Source organism: Xenopus laevis, chromosome 3S, assembly GCF_017654675.1.
Source record: "Xenopus laevis strain J_2021 chromosome 3S, Xenopus_laevis_v10.1, whole genome shotgun sequence".
NCBI classification, from domain to species: Eukaryota; Metazoa; Chordata; class Amphibia; order Anura; family Pipidae; genus Xenopus; species Xenopus laevis.
In genome coordinates this window covers 126,855,487-126,880,305 of record NC_054376.1, presented here as the reverse complement: position 1 = coordinate 126,880,305, position 24,819 = coordinate 126,855,487, and the positions used below count along the sequence as shown (strand labels likewise).

The 24,819-nt window shown below is 39.0% G+C and overlaps 1 protein-coding gene across 1 annotated transcript; it reads right to left on the bottom strand.

The window, feature by feature from the left end:
• Nucleotides 1-258: 258 nt before the first annotated feature.
• On the bottom strand, nucleotides 259-20,271 carry LOC121402285 (mucin-17-like). The gene is made up of 12 exons (XM_041588935.1): nucleotides 20,098-20,271; nucleotides 19,287-19,751; nucleotides 11,707-11,805; nucleotides 10,510-10,631; nucleotides 10,362-10,420; nucleotides 9,231-9,382; nucleotides 8,446-8,505; nucleotides 7,152-7,317; nucleotides 5,577-5,741; nucleotides 2,958-3,073; nucleotides 2,773-2,849; nucleotides 259-578 (listed from the first exon to the last, which is right to left on the bottom strand). The coding sequence occupies exons 1-12, from the start codon at nucleotides 20,147-20,149 to the stop codon at nucleotides 540-542; spliced, it is 1,572 nt and encodes a 523-aa protein (XP_041444869.1). The 5' UTR covers nucleotides 20,150-20,271; the 3' UTR covers nucleotides 259-539.
• Nucleotides 20,272-24,819: the final 4,548 nt, after the last annotated feature.

The window sequence follows — 24,819 nt, the reverse complement described above, 5'->3', positions numbered from 1 at the left end:
CTTTATAGTAAATGGGAACAGTTTGCAGGAAAGTGCTGTATTTTTATAACAGTTATTGGCATATGTATATATTATCAGTTTCCTTTGATATAAAATGGGAGAAAGAAGGATGTTTAAGCCACAACAGGTGGGCCCATGGTCATCCCAAGCTGTAGGTCTGGGGCATGTGCACCTAAATCCCATGTTTTTACTGGAGACCTTCAATTATTCAGTTTTATACTAAGATATATTCAATATGGTTGATTAAACACAGATAAGTGCAACAAGGAATGGTACATTTATTTCTACCTTGCCTTGATTTTTAATAATACAAGTCTAAGTCTCCTGTTTCTCCCATGTTGGTCTTTGAACCTCTTCAAAGCGTGACACAAGGTAGATTGCACCTAATCATACGCTCCAATGATGATATTTTCTGAGGTTAAAAATATCCTTCAATAAATGCGAGTTCTGAAAAAAAGTGCAGTGCTCCAATTTCTCCTTCAGAGTCCTTATTGTAATTTGGCAGAGGAAAACTTTTCTGATGTACAGACAAGGTTTCTTCATAATGGTTTGTTGACCTCTGGTCTCATAATCTTCATCTGTTGGGAAGGAGAGACAAAAGGAAGAGGTAGAACATCTTGTACACGTAGTTGGAAAAAAACAATGATTATTTTAAAAGATTTTGAACTACATAGTTGAAATCAGTCTTAGTCAGGTTAGATAGTTTAAAAGGCCATTTTAGGTTCACCATTGATCAAACAATGTCCACTAGCAGTTCTGTCTCCTTTCTTATTTTTATCATATTGTTATTCTTCTGTTGGATTGCCTATGGCAGATTTACTAAAATGAAAAGTGCCTGTCGCTAGTGAAAATTCGCCAGCAATTCCATCTGCAGGCACATCCCCAATTTACTAACAGGTGTAGAGGACAATTCGTGGCGAAAGAGACCGTTGCTAGCGTAGTTTTGCACTCTACATTTGTGCCATATTTGTTTTAGGGTGGGCTCATGTTTAGGACAATAGAGGATCTCTTTTGTCTTTATTTTGCTTCCTTGGACATTTGTAATAATAAGTGGTCACTTCAAGAATTTGAAGAAATCTCCAATAGACATACTGTATATATGACCTATATGTACCCGCCATATTCAAATTGATCTACAGTAAGTGTAAGAGTATTAACATAGTTTCACTAGGCAGAATTGAACTCTGGCGAAAGTTTGATATAAAATGCTTGCGCTTACGAATTAATGCTAGTGAAACTTCGCCAGCGTTTGGCTGCTGAGACGCAACTTCGCATTTTAGTGAATTAGTGTAGTGTTAGCGAATTTGCGCCTGGTGAAGTGTTACGGAGCCTTCGCTGGTGAAACTTCACCCTTTAGTGAATTTGCCCCAATATCTCTAGTGGCTAGAGTCTAGCCTGTCACAACTGATAGACATCTCAGGCACCAAGCTGGGGCAAAGCCATAACCATATTATGATACAACTCAATAGCGTTCTTGGGATATGCTGCATCATGGAGAGTTTTTACTGTACATATACTGTATATACCTACAGGGAAAAGTGGAGGTAGGCTATAAAGGGTAAGATAATGTAGGGGACATGAGGAATCTATCCCCTGTTTGTCTGCCTGTGACATCATCCAGCCCAGTTTCATGCTGGATAGCGATCCGATTGGCTGGGAACCCCAGTGCATCCTTGGGAGAAAGGGTGTGCCTGACTTTGGAGCCAAATGCACGGGGTCTCCCAGAGAGAGAGCTGAGAGAGCCAGCGTGAGTAGCTGTAAGAGTGTAAGGTACAGAGAAGCTGTTGAATCAGGGGAGATTGAGCCCAGACTGTCCCCAGCCAAGTGGCTAGAAACTCAGAAGGGGCCAATAGTGAGATTGATTCTGCTGCAGAGCTGTGTGTGATCTCCAGTGTGAATTCCTCTGAGCGCACCCCGGTGAGTGAGCCACCCAAGGGAGGATCTTGGCCGGGATACAAGTGTGGGGCCACACAGTGAAGACAGGTCTTAACCATGTACCTGCTACAAGGGAGCTGCTGCCAATTTCAAAAGGGAGAGGTACTTTTGGGGAATAAGGTAGCGCTACCTGGGGAATAAGAGCTCGGGGGGAGGGACAATCATTTGAACTGTGTGGTTATTAATCCCTTCCGGAGGATTGGGCCTGTGATATTTACCAAAGACTGTGTAAAAGCAGCAGTTGAAGCAACATAGTGATTTAGGTAGTGTCCCATGTGTCCCCAGTGTAGGAGTGCATGGTGTATTAGTTGCCCAAGTGTTTACTACTGTTTATATAAAGTTTATATTTGTTCATTTGCAAACTGTGTGCTTTATTATTCCTAGTGGAACCCCCCTGAGGTGTGTTTCTCAGTGTTCACTAGGTGGAGGCACTGCACTCTAATTCCCAGTTCCCAGTACTTTTCATATGCAAAAGGGACTCAGGGCCCCTGAATTGCCATGGGTAAGTTGCTATTAAAAGAGACAGTAACCAAATTAGTGTTATAATAATATAGAGAAAGTGACAGCTATTCCTACTTTTTATATCTGATCATTGTGTCCAAGATGTATTGAAATTCTGGGGTCTTCAGTTAATATATAGAATTTTATTTTAAAGACTGATGTTGTCACTAGACTTTTAAAAAACGTGGGGGTTTGGTAAGTCGCCTCCTTGCCCTACTCTCCTCTATTTCCCATACTGTAAGCTCCAGACAAGGGAAAGAATATATGAGAATGACCATGGACAGGGTAAAGTATTTCTGGTGGGAATCTGAAAGAAGACAGATAAGAGACACTCACCTGTATCATTGTGTCCACATTTTCCAGAGAAGGTTGGAAGTTTTCTTTATTGGCGGAATATTTATTTTTCGGTATATCTGCCCAGTAATACACAAAGAAAATATAAGAAGTCTGTCCACTATTCTCATATGCACATGGTCAGCTTGTCCTTCCCTTTTATCATGGGACAGTCAGAGAATACTTACCGTCTTCTCTTTGCAGGGCTGAATTAGTTGCCGGAATGCTTTCGTTTTTATTGGTCCACTCTTCATCATCTTCATACCATTTATTTTCCTTGTCATTGCCGAATGGCTCACTAGTGCTAGGAAACATAGGCGTCATCAGACAAACATTCAACTACACAGTGATAATGTCAGGCAAACTGCACATATTACACACGTCTATATCCAAGGACAGGGATTTCCAAACTGTCATATTGGCTTCCCTGGCCAATTAGGATGAAATCTGGTGGGACTGCTTCTTTGCTCTCCTAGATACACCAAAAAAACTCAGCTTCCAGTCAATTAGGGTGAGGGTGAAATCTTATTTGCTGCCCTAGATATTCTTGGAGATATGGATGAATGACTGATAAATCAATGCTTAATTTGTCTGTAACCTTATTATAAGCTAAGGAGGACCCTGACCAAAGGTCAAAGATGAATTGAACTAAAAAAAATCCAATAATTGCTGTTCCGGGATCATTCCAGAACTAGATTCCAATGTGGTAACCCTAGTTGCAAGGGAGCCAATCCAGGACAGAGAATGGGTAAGGGAAGAGAAGAATTTGAAAAGAGGCAGAACGATGGTCTTTTGTCTGAATGGGAACAGCTATTGAATGCAGAGGAAGTGACATCATACTAAGTAGACTATAATTATATATTGAAAATGTGGGGTTAAAGTGATAAGCATTACAATTCAAATGAAAAAGGAACTAAATACTTTCAAATGGTGATGCTATGTTCAGTTACAGTATATTGAATTCTCTTTCAAGTTATGTCATTTATATGTTCCATGATATATTTACGAATGTGGAAAAGTATGGAGACATCATGTAGTGCATCACCACGTTGTGCAATCTTTTATCTATATTTCCACATATAATTCAACGGTGTACATTAGGCAAGAACCTTGAGAGATAAAGCAATAAATACACCCAGCTCGCAAGAGAAAGTGATATAGGACGGCTAATCTAAGCCTAGTGACGGTGGGGATCGCGGAATGATGCAAGAAAGTGCTGATTGTGCAGCTAATAAATTAATTGTCATATCTTGTACATAGAATGGGAAAACCAGGAAAGTTCTTTAAGATCAAGGCAGAAGATAACTTCTGTCCCTTTCAACTTATTCCAAAGCAAGGAATTAGATTGTGTCTGTCCAAATGGTCATATGTGACCCTCCAAAAAGATTTTTATGGCTTTTAATCTTCTGAAGGGTTCCATAGACCTTCTTACCTGACATCGTTTTAATATAGAATTGCACTCATAAGCCCATGACATGTAAAAAAGTATTGTATCCACAAATACTCATTTAGTCTGGTTTCCACCAAGGTAACTAATCATTAAACTGTATAAAAATCAAGTGGGCAGATCCTGCTGTATTAATGGAACATATAAACAATCCGCATGAAGGGCCTCAATATTCATTAGGTGCCCAATGTTTTCAGACCATCTTAGATACTAAAGAATAGGGATGCACCGAATCCAGGATTCAGTTCGGGATTCGGCCAAGATTCTGCCGTTTTCAGTAGGATTCAGATTTGGCCGAATCCTTGTGCCTGGCCGAACCGAATCCGAAGCCTAATTTGCATATGCAAATTGTGGGGAGGGCGGGATTTTACGCAACTTTTTGTTACAAAACAAGGAAGCAAACCAATTTTTTTTTCACTTTTTCCTTTCCCGTCCCTTATTTGCATATGCAAATTAGGATTCAGATTCGGTTCGGTATTTGGTATTCTAAGATGGATTTGGGGATTCGGCCGAATTCAAAATAGTGGATTCGGTGCATCCCTACTAAAGAATGACTTAAAGTGTTATTTTCACAGAGCGAACCTTAGGTTGACCCTCTTTAATAAAAATAATGACACTTTTATGCTGAGGCTCTCCAGGGAGAATGTCTGTATGTATAAGCCTATGAGTAAATGCCCTTACAGGCATGAAATGCGTTATGCCATTTTTTGTCCTAATAAATGACTCTATACTTTTAATATACTTAATTTTTTTGAATTTTTGGGAAAAACCCACTATACACATTTTTTTTCTCAACTGTATTCTCAAATACTCAAGCATTCTCAAATATTGTTGAAGGTGTGCAGGGAGGAATGTCTCAGTGACTGTAATGGGAGAGCAACTGTTGGGGTGCACATCAGGCAGGAGATTTAGTGAGATGCCCAATATGTTAATTGATGATGCATGGATATATCTCAATCAATTAAAAACAAGAAGGGATGCACCGAATCCACTATTTTGGATTTGACCAAACCCCCTAATCCTTCACGAAAGATTTAACTGAATACCGTACCGAATCCAGATCCCAATTTGCATATGCAAAGTAGGGGTGGGAAGGGGAACCATTATGTTCTTCCTTTTTTTGTGACAAAAAGCCACACAATTTCCTCCCCGACCTTAATTTGCATATGCAAATTATGACTCCGATTCTGTTCAGCCGGGCAAAAGGATTCGGCCAAATCCGATTCCTGCTGAAAAAGGCTGAATCCTGGCCGAATCCCAAACCGAATCCTGGATTCTGTGCATCCCACAGGTTTGCTCACTGGGGGAGGATAAGGTTTTAAATTTGGAGCTTTGCCTTTGAGGTTACATAAACACTTACCTCTTTTTCTTATGTTTCTTCTCTCGGGTCAGTAAGATCGCCACTGTGATGATGATAATTAACAGGGCAGCACCAACTGCTCCAGCGCTTCCATAAATGGCAGGTTTTGAGATCCGCGTCGCACATCTTGCTGAGGTGTACAGGTATTCATTTGCATCTGGGCACCTGTGCAGAGACAAAAAAGTGCAGCCAACATGGTCAACTTGGTCAGCTTCATATAAAGACCTTTCCTTACAGCAGTTGGTAGTTGGCTCCACTAAGTTTGAGCTATGATCATAGTGGCACAAATATGTCAACATTATAATGCTCAGATTGGTACAATTTTGTAACTGGCTACATGTTGGATAAATACTCTGATTGGCCGATAAGTCTGTTCTACCCCTATGAATAATCTAACACCCTGGGGGTTATTTATCAAAATCTGAATTTATCCTGTTATTTTCTGAAATATATTCTGACCAAATCCCCACGGTTTATTTCCCATTATTTATCAATACATGTTCCTGAAAAATTCCAGTTTGGGGAAAAAACTCGAAAAAATTTAGAATATCGTCCAAAAATTCGAATTGCATAAATTTTCCAGATGTTCCTCCCTAAATGCCCGAAAACCACAAAATCTTCGGATTTTTGCATGAAACCCAGTGCAGATTAGGATATCTTCAGGACTTCTCCTATTGACCTCGCCAGGTCTGAGATGCCGAATTTTTGAATTCTGACTTTTTCCATCCTCGGAGTATAATAAATCCCGAAAAAAAGGGAATTATTTTTTTCACAAAAATTTTTTTTTTTGGAGTTTTTAGCATTCAGACTCTAATAAATAACCCCCCGTGAGTTTTAACTGTTCTAATGCTCTGATTGGCTAGGGCTATGAGTTTTATAACAGTTGGAACCACATTGGGGATCAACATCCTTCTGGATTCCCCAGTTTGATTTTGATATATCAGCCCCCTATGTTACTGACTGGTTACAAGTTAGTCTAGCCATGAAAATGCCTTAACAGGATTGACTGCAGATTGGTTTAGCCAAATGAAGGCTGTAATACCATACTGATTACCGGTTGATCTAGCCCCATGGACATTTAGATGCCTTGATTGAGTTAGGATTTCATTGTTTTTGACTGTCTACATCAGGGATTCCTAACCTTTAGAACCCGTGAGCAACATTCAGAAGTTCAAGAAGTAAAAGGCATTGGGGAGCAACACTAGCATGAAAGATGTTCCTGGGGTACCAAATAAGGGCTGTTATCGGCCATTTAGTAGCCCCTTTTGTGGATTGTCAACCTACATTGAGGCTCTGTTTGGCAGTACACCTGGTTTTTATGCAGCCAAAACTTGCCTCCAAGCCTGGAATTCAAAAATAAGCACCTGCTTTGAGGCCACAGGGAGCAAAATTCAAGGGTTTGGAGAGCAACATGTCGCTCACGAGCTATTGGTTGGGGGTCGCTGGTCTACATGTTGCTTACAGCCCCCACTTTTCATCACCCCACTAGCATGCATTAGAAATGTTAGCATTGTCAAAGAATGGAAAGAGAAGCTGGAATACTTGATTTCCGTTCAAGAATGACTCCATACTCACAAGCAATGGGTCCCTTTAACGCTCTGAATCTGGCAGGTGCCACGTGTACAGTCCATGTATCTTGGGGAGAGCTCATTACATTCAGACACACAGGTCAGACCTTTATCATTCACAACCGGAGTGAAGAAACTCAAAAAGTTTTCTGGAATTCCCATCTTACAGATATCTGAGAATATTAAGAATTGTGATGGAAAAAAATAAGACATTGAATAATAAGGTTTTAAATATTTGTCTTTAAAAAATGCAAGAGTTAAGAATGTGTAATATTTCATTGCAAATTTATTTTAAGTTTTTCTATTTTTAATATGATGTTTCTTATATTACAGCTGATATGGGGACTGTTAGGGGACTATCATTGTTAGCATTGGTTTTATTTTATCTGTATGTGTTATGAGCAAACTAAGAGAGCTGTTATTTCTTAGGAGGGTTCCATTTAAGGTCCTTTTTGGTTGGCCATGTCTCCAGTGATGTCAGACCTCATACATTTAAGGTCCTTTTTGGTTGGCATGTCTCCAGTGATGTCAGACCTCATACATAGGGTGGAGCTTACAAGATTAGACACAAGCATCATTGCCACTGGGAGGAGTCTACATAATAAGAAATAGAGTGAGCCATGGACAGTGAAGCAACTCCCATTCAGCCTGAACATCTGCAAGCGGAGTCATATCTGAGCAGTTTTATTCAAAAGATGAAAAAATACTTGTTGTTTGGGCTAACACCCAAGGTTACTGCTATATGTAGCTGACTGGGATGCATTCTATGCTCTGTGGGCACAGTTTGCGCTGGGAGGTACATGAACAAATTGCCTGCCTTAACTTGCCTATTGGGGCCTCTCAGGTGGGAAGACTAGAAAGACAGATAGCCTGAAAAGACTTAAATTCCAAATTTTTAGTGGAAAAAAACCTAAAATTTTTAGAGATTTATTATACCCGACAAGCAAAAATCAGAATCCGAAAATACTCCATCTTCAACCATTCAAGGTCCTGTAGAAGTCAATGGCAGAGGTACTATTTACAATTATATGGTCTGTGTTGGGTTTCATACGATAATCTGAAAATTTTGGGCTTTTCCGCCAATTTTTTTTAGAAAAAAACTGACTTTTTGTGTGACAATCCGAAAAAGTTGCATTTTCATGTGACAATCCAAAAATTTAGCATTTTTTACCGATCCGATTTTTTCATGTTTTTTTTTAATAATAAATAAGGATAAATCGTGGCTTCTAGATTGGTTGGACTTTTTTTTATTCAAAATATCAGATAAATTCAGATTTTCTTAAATGTTGGATTCTCCTTACCGTTCTCACTTGTAGGATAAATCTCTTCAGTAGTAATATTGGCCCCAATGCACAGCGATGCTATGAAAAGAAGAAATTGGATGATGATGGGTTGGGACTGTAGTACAAATTCCATGAATGTTCAAAACTTTTAGACTAAAGATGGCCATACCATGATGGTCCTGTACTGGCCCTTTTAAAGTTCTCATCTTTGACTGGGGGACAAACAAGTTGGCACTGCCATGTGTTAAATGGGAAGGAAAGTCTTCTTCCACTTGGGGGTGCCAAATGTTAAAAAACTGCACCGGGCCGGAGTTCTTCCAGCGAGCACCACAAATTGATCCTCTTCCGGCTTCTTCTTTCTTTCATGCGCAGTAGAGCGAAAAGTAGAACTTTAACTAATAAGTCTGTGCATGTGTCTGCCCCAGGAAATTTGAAGAAAGAAGAAGCCAGAAGATGATCGCTCCATGGTGCTCACTGGAATAACCCCGGGCCGGTGCTCCTATCAGCAGAAAAATGCACCAGCCAGGGGTTCTTCCAGCGAGCACCACAAAGTGATCCTCTTCTGGCTTCTTCTTTCATTTATGCGCAGTAGAGCCAAAAGTCAAACTTAAACTAATAAGTCTGCGCATGCGTCTGCTCCGGCAAATTTGAAGAAAGAAGAAGCCGGAAGAGGATCGTTCCATGGTGCTCACTGGAATAACATTTGTCACCCCCAAGTGGAAGAAGACTTTCCTTCTCCTTTAAAGAAGATCTGCTATTGTGATTAGTTGAGTGGTAACTTAACAGAAATGTCTGATACATACAGTTCTCTTGCCCAGTACAGTTCTCCGTCACAAGCTTCTCCAACACAGTGTTCACATCACGGAAGATTTCATCATAGTTTTCTATCACACTAGTGTTATTCTTGTATTCAGTTTCCACTGTAACATTGTGCTCAACAACGATGCTTCCTCGGCTACAGGAGACACAATGCATTTCTATGAATCTTATTATTAGTCTTACTCTATTAGTACTTCTAAGTGTACTTAGATAAACATGTGTGTTGTGTCTTCCCACTCCAGTCCCCCCATGAAGTCTTCTTTCCCAACTACCATTACCCATCATACCACTAGAATTATATAAATGATAATATACAAAGAGGGTAAGGAATAGCAATGTAGAAGTTAAAAAGAAAACAAAGGAACCAGCTGGATGGGCAACCATACCTTGGATATGGGCGGATATGTACCGTGCCCACACCATACTAAAGTTAGTTACCACAGTTATAATTGTACGTTGAATTTCAATATGATTATTGCTTATAAAGCAGTGGATTTGAGACTGCTCCCCAGTCATTCCCTTTTCTAGACAAACTCCCATCAACTCAAAATTTGAATAAAAAAAGACCAAGTGAAATTCATTAAAAAAATTTAATTTAATTTTTTAACGTCGAGTGAACAGGCTGTATTCAATCGTTGTAATCAAATTTGGATCGTATTCGATCGAATTTTATTCAAAGTATTTTAAAAAACAACGTTGATTTTTCAAAGTCCACCAAATGACTCCAAATAGGTTCTAGGAGGTCCCCCGTAGGCTCAAACAGAAATTCAGCAGGTTTTAGATGGCAAATAGTCAAATTTTTGACATTGCATGATAAATTTCAATATTCTAATTTTTTTCAAATTCAAATCGAATTTGGTCTATTCCCTAGTCAAAGTACACATAAATTAGTTCGAAATTCGAATTTAAAAATTTGATTTTTAAATTCGACCCTTGATAAATCTGTCCCAATGTGAACAGTATTCATAATGTGTTTACAGGAAAGGGGAGGATGGAAAATTAGCAAAAAGTCTTGATAATTAAGTGGGGAAGAGAAGAGCAGTAAATGTGTAAAGTAGTCCCAGTTTAAGGCTCAATACCCATAAAGTATTATTTTAAATCATAAGCACGCCTACCTTACAGTGCCAATTTGTACCCCTTTATATCCAGGAACATCACTGTAGACTTTATTCATCTAGAAGTAGAAAGAGAAGACAAAACATTTTGACCTGGATGTTACAAATAAATCAGAATTTCGAGTTACAGGTGACGCCACCCTCTCACCTCTGTTCTGAAGTTGCTCTCAAACTTGACATATTCAGCAGATGTTTTATCATTCAGAGCTTCCGTATAGTCCTGGTTAGTAATCTTCAAAGTCACTTTCACAAAGGTGTCCACATGCTTTCCTGAATAAATGAAGGAAATGCATTATTATCTGAGTAGCGTTTGCATCTCAAGTAGTAAAATTTTGCATGAACTATAACTTTTTATGTTACAAAATGGAAGTGTGAAAATGTAGGCATTGCCTTGATGGCAGTTTTGCCCATGGTTGCTATGCTGTGGGTCAGTTACACTTTGTTCCAAATGTTTATAAAACCGTGAAGACATCCAAAGAGATTTACAGAGATCTTGTCCATTGTGGGGCCATGAACATTTCTGGATTGGACCTCCATTGAGACAGCCCTATCCTCTGGAATGGCTTAGAATTTAGCACCCCTTTCTCTCTTCTCACATTGTCCTATCAATAACAGCCGCCTTTCAGTCTCAGCTGTGCTGAGCTTTTATTGTTGCCTAATATTAACAAGCTTGGCTAGATCCAACTGTGAAACTTCATCTTAGACTAGATCTAACTAGATCCAGACATTAAGCTGACCAATCACACATTATGTTCTGCAATGGGTAAACAGAATGCTGTTAAATCAACTTTAATATCACCTAGAACCTTAACATTCCCTCACTAAGGAAAAACTGTGAAAAGTTTAGAAATTCTTAAATTCTTAAAAGTCAATGGCAGGAAGACCTAGGTATTCTCTCGACATCCAGATAAGAGGAAATAATATAACATATGTCTCTTAAGTCGTACAGGTCGTACTGCTAGAGGTTTTGCACAGGGCCTACTCAACAAGATCTACCATGAAGTGTCACCTATACACCTTCACTGTAACCAAAAGATTGGAAAACATTTGTACACCTATGTCTTTTAGGCCTTGGAATTAAAGATGCAGAGTCTACTCTCTACAGAAGCCAGATTGCTAGAGTGCTGTTCCAGACTAGAAGGCTTACAACATTGACCTGAAATCCAACACACCACCATTGTTTAATATTGTTACAGAGTTAAGATTAGCCAAGATTGAGGATATTGTTTCATTAAAAATGGTCAAATGAGTAAAAGGTGGGTGGGGTTCAACAATGGTGGAAAAATATACCTGAAAAAAAAAACTGCACTTATTTTATACCTTTCATTGACCTAAATGTACTTACCTACATGAAGGTCTCTGATGAATTCACATTCTAATCCATAAAAATTACTGGGACAAATACAATTAATTCCATCATGGGTACCTCCATTCTGGCATTTAGCTGAAAAAGAAACAAATAAATAGAATTCAATTCAGTGAGAAAAAAAAGTTTATCTCATGAAAACTCATGGACAAGATGCAATTTGAGATGCGATTCAATTCAGAAAAAAATCTCACTATCTCGTATAAGTGTTTCTAAAACAACTGGACTTGCTGAGTAATCATTGAAGAAGTTCCACCACTCATCCTAGCGGCTTCTACAGTTCTAATAACTGATGTGATAAGTCCTCTCTTGCTTTTGTCCATGACTCTAAGGGGCAGATTCATTAAGGGTCGAATTTCGAAGTTAAAAATACTTCGAAATTTGACCCTCGAATTGAAATCCTTCGACTTCGAATATCGAAGTCGAAGGATTTAGCGCTAATCCTGCGATCGATCGATCGAAGGATTTTTCGTTCGATCGAACGATTAAATCCTTCGAATCGAACGATTCGAAGGATTTTAATCCAACGATCGAAGGAAAATCCTTCGATCAAAAAATCACAGGCAAGCCTATGGGGACCTTCCCCATAGGCTAACATTGACTTCGGTAGGTTTTACCTGCCGAAGTAAAGGGTCGAAGTTTTTTTTAAAGGGGAAGTACTTCGACTATCGAATGGTCGAATAGTCGAACGATTTTTCGTTCGATTCGTTCGATTTCGTTCGAATTCGAACGAATTTAACCAATTCGATGGTCGAAGTACCCAAAAAATACTTCGAAATTCGAATTTTTTTCATTCGAATCCTTCACTCGAGCTTCATGAATCGGCCCCTAAATCTATATACGCTCACAAGCAGTGAATATAGTCACTAACCTCGGACCCTGGCCTGGTACCCTCTTTGCTGAAGAAGAACTGGTCCAGAGTGCAAAAAGTATTGATCTGAGCACCACATCGCCATCTTCTAGGATTTCCCAGGGATCCATTGCAGCCATTAAATATTGACTATGGTGCATCTGAATGGTCGCAGCAGCTACAAGGGATTGCTGGGAATTCTTTTGTATTTGGCTCAAAGGGAAAGTGCCAACTCTTTTAGAAAAGTGTAGCACCAGCCATGGATCCAAGGTTAGTGATTATATTCACTGGGGGTGCCTAGTGAATTGGCACCCCCTTCCAGTTACTAGCACATTTCTTGTTCTTTAATGTTCAACATTCAATAAAAAGTAAATTAGTAAAAAATCATATAAATGTAGGGATGCACTGAATCCAGGATTCGGTTCGGGCTTGGCCAAGATTCGGCCTTTTTCAGCAGGATTCAACCGAATCCTTATGCCCAGACGAACCGAATCCGAATCCTAATTTGCATATGCAAATTGTGGGGAGGGTGGGATTTCAAGTAACTTTTTGTTACAAAACAAGGAAGTAAACCAATTTTTTTCCACTTTTTCTTTCCCCGCCCCTAATATGCATATGCAAATTAGGATTCGGATTCCGTTCGGGATTCGGCCAAATCTTCCAAGATGGATTTGGGGATTCGGCAGAATCCAAAATAGTGGATTTGGTGCATCCCTATATAAATGTTAACATTTAAAAATAATGGGTCTTGAGTGGAAATCACTTGTCACGGAAAATTCTATTTTTATTGTAAAACTGGATCCTTTATAGCTGGAAAAAACAATTGCTTTCAAAATCAAACACTTATAGGCCGATTTATGAAAGGTCGAATTTCAAATTCGTGTGAATTTTTTGTAACTCGAATAAACCAATTCGACTGGGAGGTTATTTAAGAAAAAAATTGGATGTCTAATATTCTAATTCTAATATCATATCGTTCCGACCTGAAAATTTGAATTGTATTCCAATCGTACCAATCGAGTTTTCCTACAATTCAAAAAAACTTGAATGTCAGGAAGACTATTAACATCTCCAAATGACTCAATGGACCTCTGTCCTTGACTTGTACATGAACTCAAGCAGGTTTTAGGTGGTGAATATTCAACTATGTCCATGGACAAGATGTGATAAATCTCACATTCAAATTTACATTTAAATAGGGGGATTAAAAATTGAATGTGTGAATTTTGACACCAAAAAAATTTCAAAGATTTGAATTTGAATTTACTATTCGACCCTTAATAAATCTGCCCCTCATAGTGGCCAATTCTTAGGAGCAGATTTATCCAGGGTCGAATTTCGAGGTGATGGGAGTTTTTTTAAATGCCTATCAACTCGAAATTTGAATAAAAAAAGTACCAACTGAAATTTATTAAAACAATAGAATTTCTGAATAGGCTGTATTTGATCGTTCACATCGAATTCGGATTGTATTCTATCAAATTCAATTCAAAGTATTTTAAGAAAAAAACCAAATGACTCCAAATAGGTTCTAGGAGGTCCCCCATAGGCTAAAACAGCAAGGTTTTAGATGGTGAATAGTCGAATTTTTAAAGAGACAGTACATGATAAATTTCGATATTTGAATTTTCACATTTTTTTAAAATTTGAATCGAATTTGGTCTATTCCTTAGTTGAAGTACACTCGAATTTTGAACTTAAAAATTTAACTTTTCAATTCGACACTTGATATATCTGCCCCTTAAAGTCTTTTAATAATCAAGACAAGGGTAGGTTGAACAAGATATAATAGTTCACCTTACTTTAGAATAGGTACAAAGGTACATAAAAGTACTGTAACATAAGGTGAAATTATCTCTGATGTTATTTGGGCTTATCAGGACAAGAAAACCAGGCATCAGCAGGCTAAGGGGCAGATTTACTAAGCTCGAGTGAATAGTTCGAATTAAAAAATATTCGAATTTCAAAGTAATTTTTTGGGTACTTCGACCATCGAATTGGTCAAATTCAATCGAATTAGATCGAATCAACGATTCGAAGTAAAAATCGTTCGTCCATTCGAGCATTCGATAATCAAAGTACTGTCTCTTTAAAAAAAACTTTGACTTCATACTTCGCCAACTTAAAGCTACCGAGGTCCAATGTTAGCCTATGGGGACCTTCCCCAGCACTTTTCTAAGTTTTTTAGGTTGAATTAAAATCCTTCGATCGATCGCTTAAAATCGCTCGAATCGTTTGATTCGAATGACTTCATCGTTAGATCGAACAATTTTTATTCGATCGATATGGTCTACTTGAAGCCAAGACTGTGGGTAGCTGCCTGCTTGGCCCTACAAACAATTGGACACGGGTAAATGTCACTGTGAACAATGAGAATTTTCTAACCTGCCCGATCGATTTTCTGACCGATGTTGGGCAAAAAAATCGTTAGTGTGATAGTTCGGTGCCTCTAACCTCACCATGATTTGATGGATTTTTCGCACTAAAATTGGTCGTTAGGGAGAGAAAAATTGAAACATCTTCTTAAAGCAAAACTAAAGCCTAACTAAAGAAGTAGCTAGAAATGTTGTACATGATGTTTTGTGCTTCTGTACCAGCCCAAGGCAACCACAGCCCTTTAGCAGTAAAGATCTGTGTCTCCAAAGATGCCCCAGTAGCTCCCCATCTTCTTTTCTGCTGATTCACTGCACATGCTCTGTGCTGCTGTCACTTACTGAGCTTAGGGTCCCACTCACAATATACAGTACACATAGAATAGAAATGTCACACTATAAGGCTGATTAGTAATTAATACAGATAATTACTACATGGCAGCACAGAAACCAGTGCAATTAGCATCAGAATTTAATAATCAGTAGTGATGGGCGAATAAATTCGTGAAACGCCTGCGAAAATTCGCGTCAAAAATTCGCTGGCGTCAAAAAAAATTTTTCCGAAAAAACGGACGCCGGCGCCAAAAACGGGCGCCGGCGTCGGAAAAACGGGCGCCGGCGTCAAAAACGGGCGCCGGCGTCAAAAACGAGACGCCGGCGCAATTTCGCGAATTTTTTCGCCGGCGCAAATTCGCCCATCACTAATAATCAGCAAACCTGTAGCATCAGCTTATATTACAGCCAGGGAAGCTCATTTTCTGCTGGATAATTAGTGACGAGCCCTAAGCTTAGCTTCTCAACAGCCAATCAGAGCCCACTGAGCATGTGAGTGTCACAGACACTTTCCAAGATGGTGACCCCCTGTGACAAGTTTGAAGTCCTGGATCATTGCTGCTATTGACAAGCTCAAACTTTAGCCTCGTGCAATAAGTTCACTATATGGCATTTTTAGTCATTAATTTTTACAGTTTTTTTTTCCTTTAACCCTCAAGATATTCTAGATTACTTTTTCAGGTGTTCTTCATAGTAACATTCCTGAGATCGGGCAGCCAGAAGATATATGATATTAAAACATTTCTTAACTGCCAGATTTTACTTAAATAGGCATTGAACATGAATAATTTTATAAGGTTAAAAAAGAATGTCACAGTAATTGGATTGTATTTGTATTTAATGTATGGTGGAGGCCCTTTTGAGCAGAACTGCTCTAGGTTTCTGGTGATGGGTTCGGGGCGGGATGCACCCAAACCACACAGTTTGAGCAGTGAGTGGCCATATAATTGATAATGATCTTATTGAGGGAATACAGGGATATGGGAGAGAGCTCATAGTACAAGTTCATCCAGGGACTGGTCCCATTGTCATTTTGGAGTCTGGAAGGAATTGGAGGTGTTTTGCCTTCCTCTGGATCAACTGGCAGTTGGGAAGGTTAAAAAAAGTTAATGTGAAGGCTTACCCTGGTGGTCTTGTGGGGGGACGGCAGGGACGCCTGTCGCGTCCTCTTCTTCCTGCGCCAAACTGTTTTTATCGGCGCATGCCCGCTGGCGTGATGACGTCAGTGCGCAATGGCGTGAAAATTTGAAAATTTAAAGGGCCATTGTACAGTTTCTCATTGCCCGTTATAGGTTGTTCCTGGTGCCTTTAGCTTTTGCTATTCTGATTCTGTATTCTGTATTTGATTCTGACTGCCTGTTCCTGACGATTCTGACCTCTGTATACTGATCCATTGCCTGAATTTCGACTACCTCTTCTGCCGTATCCCTCTGATTGATCTCCCGGTTTTGACCCTTGCCTGCCTAACCTCGCTTTGAACGCTGCCTGCCCAGACCCGGCCTGAATTGTTTACGCTGACTTTCTGCCTGCCTGATCTGACTACTCTATTGGCTTACGCCTTGTACTACGACCTTCTGCCCAAAGACTTTGCTCTACAGTCGTGCCCCTCATCCTATCCAGAACCCTCATCTTGCACCTCTCGTTTAAGTCCAGGTGGCATCCAAGTAAGTCGAGGGCTCCTCCCGATGCCCAAAGGGTGCCTGGTGTTTGTTCTAGTGTTGGGTGCCGACCGTTACAGTTGAAAAATTGAACTTGATGGAAGTATGTCCTTTTTCAACCTATCTTACTATGTTACTATGTGTCTGGATTGGCCCTGAACACATTAGATTAACACAAGAATCTCACTGAATATAGTTGTTTATGTATTGTGATATAACTCTGATGATGCAGCCAGCACAGAGACATTTAGGAATCAGTATTGGCTACAACTCTTCCAAAGGAAGATCCAAATCATACAGAGCCAAAGGCTTCTCAACTGATGTTACTGTTAAATAATATCTATACGTAAATACAAAAGTTGGGGCATCGCAGCTGAAACTATCAGGTAGGGGGCAGATCAAATGGCATTAGACAAGTATAATACGAGCAGTTTGAAGAAATAAGACTAATCCTGACCTTGTAGACCTCTGATTTGGGTTTGCCCATCCTAAAACCTGTGTATATTTTATATTCTCTTCTTTGCAAGGGTATTAGAATCAGAAGCTCAGTCGGAGGGCGTGGTGGTTACATAAGGGGAAAACATAATGGTCCTGTCCCTTCTCCGTTTTCCCCTATTTAAAATGCACTCAGCACAAGCCATTGAAACGGATACCAAAATGAAATGATGAGATGCGTTGGGTTGTACAGACAATACTTCAATGAGAATTTTTGATTATGATACCGTCTTGACATCGTCTTAAGGTGGCCATAGACGTAGCAATTACGATCTTTCTTGGAAATGATGTTTCCAAGAAAGAGCGTTCGTTTCTATACACACGTGTAGAGCTGAATCATCGGATATACATATAGAAACAATAGAATTCTACCTGTATCTGACGATTCAGCACTAACTATGGCCGATGTTTAGGTGTCTTCAAAGGCGCCCGATCAACATTTTCCGTCCAACCCAATCAACGAGCCGACCGATATCCAAGTCATCTGCTGATATTGGTCGGCTCTTTTCCCACCATACACGCACCGAATATCATACGAAAATTTGTTTCTTCTGATATTATCTGTGCATCTATGGCCACCTATAGTCCCAGTTATGAGGTATCTTATTATAAGTTGAAATTCTCAAAAACATAAATTATATGAAAAGGCTCAGAACTTGCAGAATTTTGCATCTATTTTAAAGAATATTGCCAAGGGATGCCAAATTGCATTTTTTGTCTATAAATCTATTATGGATTCTATCATGCCATAGTTAAGGAAGGCGAAGCAAGACATGGTGCAATGGTTGGTGCAAAAGAATTCATGTATGGGAAGACTAGAAGCTATCTGCATGAGGATCCTTCTGAAGGACTCTTTACACTAAGGGGGTTAATTATCAAAGTCTGATTTTATCTCAACATTTTCTGCTACAAACTCCGATCAAATCTGCTCGGGTTTTTACTCTTATTTATCATTACATTTTCCTGAAAATTTGCTTTGTGGGAAAAAATTAGATTTTCACGTTTTTTTTTGGATTTTTCACCCGAAAACTCTGAATTCTTATGGTTTTTTTTTGCCTGAAAACTCTGAAAACTTTGGGGTATTGGACGAAACCCAGCTCACATCAAAAAATCATTGAGACTTCTCCCATTGATTTATATGCAACCTCGACAGGTCTGAGATGCCAGATTTTCTAATTCAGACTTTTCCATCCTCAGGGTTTAATAAATTCCGAAAAATTCGTGATTTTTTAAAAGTCTGATTTTATAAAAAAAAATCATGTATTTTTTTCGAGATTTTTGCATTTGGAGTTTAGTAAATAACCCCCTATGTGATAACTGGCAAAACATTCAGTAAATGAGGGAAGATGTGGCAAAGTGGGCTTTTCCAGAAAACCTTGAATATCTTGCAACCTAGGGGATGAATATAGACTGTGTTATAGATGAAGGATGGGCACTGTCTGTCCCATATTTCACAATAATGTCCTGGTGGGACAGAATACATTGATATGGTATAAATGTTACTTTGAGTTTGTTTGTTTTTTGTTTTAAAAACATTTCAGAAAATGTGATAAAAGTCATCATTAAAAACTATGCAAACAATATCTGCTGTGTGCAAATATAATTTTTTTTTGTGATCCTGCAATAGTGTTTAGCAAACCGTCCACTAGTGGAGAAAACCACTGTGAAACTTGGAGACGGCACCAGCGCAACATTAGCAACTTTTGTAATAAAACTTCCATTATATTTGTGCCAAAAAAGTACATGAAAAATGTACATGAAAAAAGTACATGAAAAAAGTACATGAAAAACGTACACGAATGCCTGGGACTTATAAATGGATTAAAGTGAAGACACTTGGGTGATACTTACACGATGTGCTAATGACTGATGACTGTGTAGTGAAGGAGACAGGGGTTTTGGAGGTAGCAACAGTATAGCTTGTTTCTGGTTCTCCAGATCCCTCCGGAGTTGGATCTATGGTACCAGACCCTTCATAAATCTCCGCCATCTGTTGTTGTACTCTTTTAGACTCCAGAGACGTTCTTTTATGTTTCCCAAGATTGATGAAATAATGTCCAATTTTGATCGATGGTCGTGTCATTGGTTTAGCAGTAGTCCTAACTTTCCCTCCACTTTCCTCATTTGGATCTCGTATCTCCAGCACCATCATGGTGTCTCTCCTTTTCCTGGGTTTGCTACCATTGTGCTCCTCCTTTTCAACAAAGACGCTCTTTGATGAATTTGTTTTGTTAACTGTGGGATGTCTGATCACAGTTGGGACATCTTGGGGCTTGAGGCCAGATTTCTTTCTGGGTTCCTGATGCCATGCTGTGACTAAGGGGAGAAATAAAGAAGTGTTTATATAAAAACTCCTGCATTATCTTGTCTATATAAGTAAACTCAGCTCAGCCATGTAAATCATTTCCATTATTTTGAATCATTTTTTGGATTCCTCCATTTTCAATGACTTTTGATAATGAAAATTGATATTCCTGCAGTAGACAATGCCATCATTCATTGGAGACCCTTCATTTTTTTCCCAACTAGTAGAAAAATTGGCATCTTCTTGATTGTTGCAATATATGGTATGCCAACCAGGGAACTTGAAGTAGGACATTAGGTTCTTTCTCTAGAGTTTAATGCCTGTGATCATGGAAATCAGAAATGAAAAGGCACTTACCAGCGGCCAGAAGAGTGAGACAAATTATAATAGAAATGACTTTCCCCTTCATGTTGTCCAGGTTCCCCCTCTAGGAATAAGCAATGGGTAGAACCTCAGGCTCTCTTATTCTGGATTTATTGGAAGAATGAGGCTGAAGAGAATGTTATCTTCATATATTTATAGATATGGCTACACCTGTCAGCTTACGTACAAAGTTCTATTGTCTTTCCAGGTAGATGTTTATGTCCCCGCTTATCTGTAAATAACAGCTAAAAGAGGCAATACTAGTAGAAAATAACACCAAGGTCATGTGGAAATTGGGCAGAAGTAGCTTCCTGCTTACGCATAAAACCTGGAAAATAATTAACATGAGAAAACCATAGTAACAATATCTTTAAAGGGATACTGTCATGGGAAAAAAGTTTTTTTCCAAAATGAATCGGTTAATAGTGCTGCTCCAGCAGAATTCTGCACTGAAATCCATTTCTCAAAAGAGCAAACAGATTTTTTTATATTCAATTTTGAAATCTGACATGGGGCTAGACATTTTGTCAATTTCCCAGCTGCCCCAAGTCATGTGACTTGTGCTCTGATAAACTTCAATTACTCTTTACTGCTGTACTGCAAGTAAGAGTGATATCACCCGCCTCCCTTTTTCCCCCCAGCAGCCAAACAAAAGAACAATGGGAAGGTAACCAGATAGCAGCTCCCTAACACAAGATAACAGCTGCCTGGTAGATCTAAGAACAACACTCAATAGTAAAAACCCATGTCTCACTGAGACACATTCAGTTACATTGAGAAGGAGAAACAACAGCCTGCCAGAAAGCATTTCTCTCCTAAAGTGCAGGTACAAGTCACATGACTGGGGGCAGCTGGGAAATTGACAATATGTCTAGCCCCATGTCAGATTTCAAAATTTAATATAAAAAAATCTGTTTGCTCTTTTGAGAAATGGATTTCAGTGCAGAAGTCTGCTGGAGTAGCACTATTAACTGATGCATTTTGAAAAAAAACATGTTTTCCTATGACAGGATCCCTTTAAGATAAACTGTGTGGGCACAGTCTGTGTTGTGCAGATGGAGCAAACTTTGTTTTAACATCACTCAGCATAAAATGGCACTAAATAATCAAAGCATTATGGGGAAAGGTTTTATGATAACCTCGGTTAAGGATAGGGAGAACCATCTTATCCCAATGTTTAGAAAACCGTAGCTCCATCTGTAGAGCATTTCCTGAGCCTAATTAAAGTGTAACACTGAGGGATCACACTGTGGGGATCATTTATCAAAATCCGAAAATTTCTGATAATTTTTGGTAAAGTCGTCTGACCAAATCCACATGTATTTTTTCCCCTAAATTATCAATTTTCCGTCAAATTTTCTGTGTGGGAAAAAACACGATAAAATAGTGAAAAAATTAAAATCATATGAAATATTCGGATTTGACACCCGAAAACTCTTTTTTTGCCCGAAAACCACAAAATCTTCGGATTAGTGCATGAAACCCATCGCAGATCAGGATATCTTCACGACTTTTCCCATTGACTTCTACATGAACTTGGCAAGGTCTGAGTTGCAGTACTTTTTTATTCAGACTTTTAACACCATCAGGGTTTGATAAATTCAAAAATTTTTTAGTTTTTTTTTTCCAATTAAAACTTCAGATTTTATAGTTAAAAAAAATAGTATTTTTATTATAATACCCCTGTGTTCCTGCTACATACAAAAGCCTTAAGTTCTTCTCCTGGACAAATCTCTTGGCCACATAATTTAGTAGTAACTGATATTCAGCAACAACCATAGCAGCTCCACGCCTAATATTCCCGTAAATCTATTGGTTGTGTTATTATTTGTAACATAAAATCCCTGAGTGGAGCAGAGGTTGGACATATAAGCTGATACACACTTATTTTGGACCTTTGACCAAACCGGCTTAAAATCAGCCTGCATGTGGTACTTAAAAAATACTTTTTTTGGGGGGGTCACATGGATTCTGATTGGGTATCCTTTCTAGTGATGGGCGAATTATTCGCCAGGCGAGAATTTGCGGAGAATTCCCAGGCGGCGAATAATTCGCCAGCAAAAATTCAACGGCGTCAAAAAAAAAGGACGCTGGCGTCCGTTTTTTGGGACACCTGTGCAATTTCGCCAAAAACGGGACCCCGGTGCTGTTTTGCAAATTTTTCACCAATTTTTTTGGCAAAGCAAAACGTCCCGAATTCGCCCATCACTAATCCTTTCAAATATATATACAGCTGATGTTAGGTTCTCCCCAATGTTGGTTTGTTACTTACTTATCTTTAATTGGGCAGTTAGTTTACTCGGCATTTGTACGCCCCAAAAAATTGGTTATTGGATCATAGGCCCAAACATTTGGTGGAGGATGACAGGCTCCAGAGGCTAAAATAGGCGGCCACAGGTAGTGATGATGAGCGAATCTGTTCCAGTTCACTTCACGGGAAAATTTGCAAAACTGTGGAAAAATTCACAAAACGGTGAAAAATTTGCGAAATGCTTTGGACATCAACATCTTTTTTACTCCTAATGCATTAAAGTCAATGGGCGTTCTTGTGGTGGCTTTTTTGTCTCCGTTACTTTTTCGTCTTGGCGACTTTTTGTCTCAGAGACTTTTTTGTCCAAATGCATTAAAGTGAATGATCGTTTTTTTCTTATGGTGACTTTTTTGTCTCAGCCTCAATTTAGTCATGCCGACTTTTTCATCGAGGCTCATTTTTTTGCGGCAAATCTTTCCCACGGTTTTGCAAAAAAAAAAATGGAGACGGTGAAATGTAGAATTTTCGTCACAAATCCATGCTTGCCGGAAAAATTCACTCTCCAGCCCCATTTAGAATTTAGAATCTGCATTGATATTCAAAGGGAGGTTGGGGTACATATTGCTACAGCTGGAAACAGGCAATGATAGAGTTCTCTGGTCTCCCCGAAAAATTCAGGGTTTTCAGGAAAAAGCCTGAAAAAATGGTATAGTTCGGAAAAAACTTGTAAATAAGTACAATTCAGATTTTCGCTTGATTTTTTTTGTGTTTGTCCCCGAATAAGGTCCAATCGTGGATTCTAGTTTGGTCGGACTTGTTTTTTTTTAATAATCAGAAAAATTCAGATTATAATAAATAAGACCCCCCATGTCTGAGATATGTGACTTTGTTGATGTGACTGACAGCAGAGGTGGTTTGGGCAGTTTGAATGAATTGACATCAATAAATTGACATCAATATACCAGTTCCTAGTTCCCCTTTAAATAATATTTCTTGCTCTTTTCCAGCACTGGATTTATGTCTTTACTTTTACTTCCCATGACAAGTTATCCCTGATGTAGCTCTGACTCACACGGGCAGGTTATAGTTCTACAGACACGTTCATTTACATGTCTTTATTACAAGTTATGCCAGAAATGATGCGTCAGTGACACGGCACAAAGATAACACTGGTTCATAACAGAAACAACATAACTGTTCAATAGTTTATTTAAAGGGCAAGTTAAATTTCAATGACTGCAGTGTGTATTGTTATAGCGGGTGCTATTTACATTTTAAATATGTCACTGCAAAATAAATTGTTGTTGGGTACATGATAAGCTTTTTATCATATCATACAGGAACCCCTCACTAAGGGGTTGTTCTGTGACCATATAAAGGCACAAGGCTGCAGGCTGAGTTATACAGGGAACTCTGAGTATCACTCATGTATTATAAGGGATAATGTACCCCCTACTGTAAATGATAAGGATATTAGAAGTCACTGAGGGGTTGTTCTGTGACCATATAAAGGCACAAGGCTGCAGGCTGAGTTATACAGGGAACTCTGAGTATCACTCATGTATTATAAGGGATAATGTACCCCCTACTGTAAATGATAAGGATATTAGAAGTCGCTGAGGGGTTGTTCTGTGACCATATAAAGGCACAAGGCTGCAGGCTGAGTTATACAGGGAACTCTGAGTATCACTCATGTATTATAAGGGATAATGTACCCCCTACTGTAAATGATAAGGATATTAGAAGTCGCTGAGGGGTTGTTCTGTGACCATATAAAGGCACAAGGCTGCAGGCTGAGTTATACAGGGAACTCTTGAGTATCACTCATGTATTATAAGGGATAATGTACCCCCTACTGTAAATGATAAGGATATTAGAAGTCACTGAGGGGTTGTTCTGTGACCATATAAAGGCACAAGGCTGCAGGCTGAGTTATACAGGGAACTCTGAGTATCACTCATATATTATAAGAGATAATGTACCCCCTACTGTAAATGATAAGGATATTAGAAGTCACTGAGGGGTTGTTCTGTGACCATATAACGCACGTTTTGGCGCCAATTGGTTCCCTATTTAAGGCCCATTCAGACCTGTAGCCAGTGCCCGTTATATAGTGAATAAAGTACCCCCTCTTGTAAAATATAAGGATATTATAAGTTACCGAGGAGTTTCATGACCATATAAAAGTACGAGGTCGAAGGCCGAGTGTTTTTATACAGGTCATGGAACTCCGAGGTAACTTATAATATCCTCATATTTTACAACTGGGGGTACTTTATTTATTATAATACACAAATTTTAGTGAGTCATGTGACAGAAATTACATCACTACTCACCGTTTATAGCTGATGACATCACTACTCACCGTTTATAAGGATATAATTTACAAGATATTCATGGCTTTTGTGTATTATAGGATCATACCCTGTGGTTTCCTGAGCTTTGTGCTACCTGTTTCTGAATTT

Excerpts from the sequence above, each read along its gene's own strand:
- LOC121402285 (XM_041588935.1), bottom strand. The coding sequence starts at position 20,149 with ATGAAGGGGAAAGTCATTTCTATTATAATTTGTCTCACTCTTCTGGCC. Across the intron at positions 8,506-9,230 it reads CTGTACTGGGCAAGAGAACT|CATCGCTGTGCATTGGGGCC; the intron begins GTATGTATCAGA and ends TTCTTTTCATAG. Across the intron at positions 2,850-2,957 it reads AGCCCTGCAAAGAGAAGACG|ATATACCGAAAAATAAATAT; the intron begins GTAAGTATTCTC and ends ATTACTGGGCAG.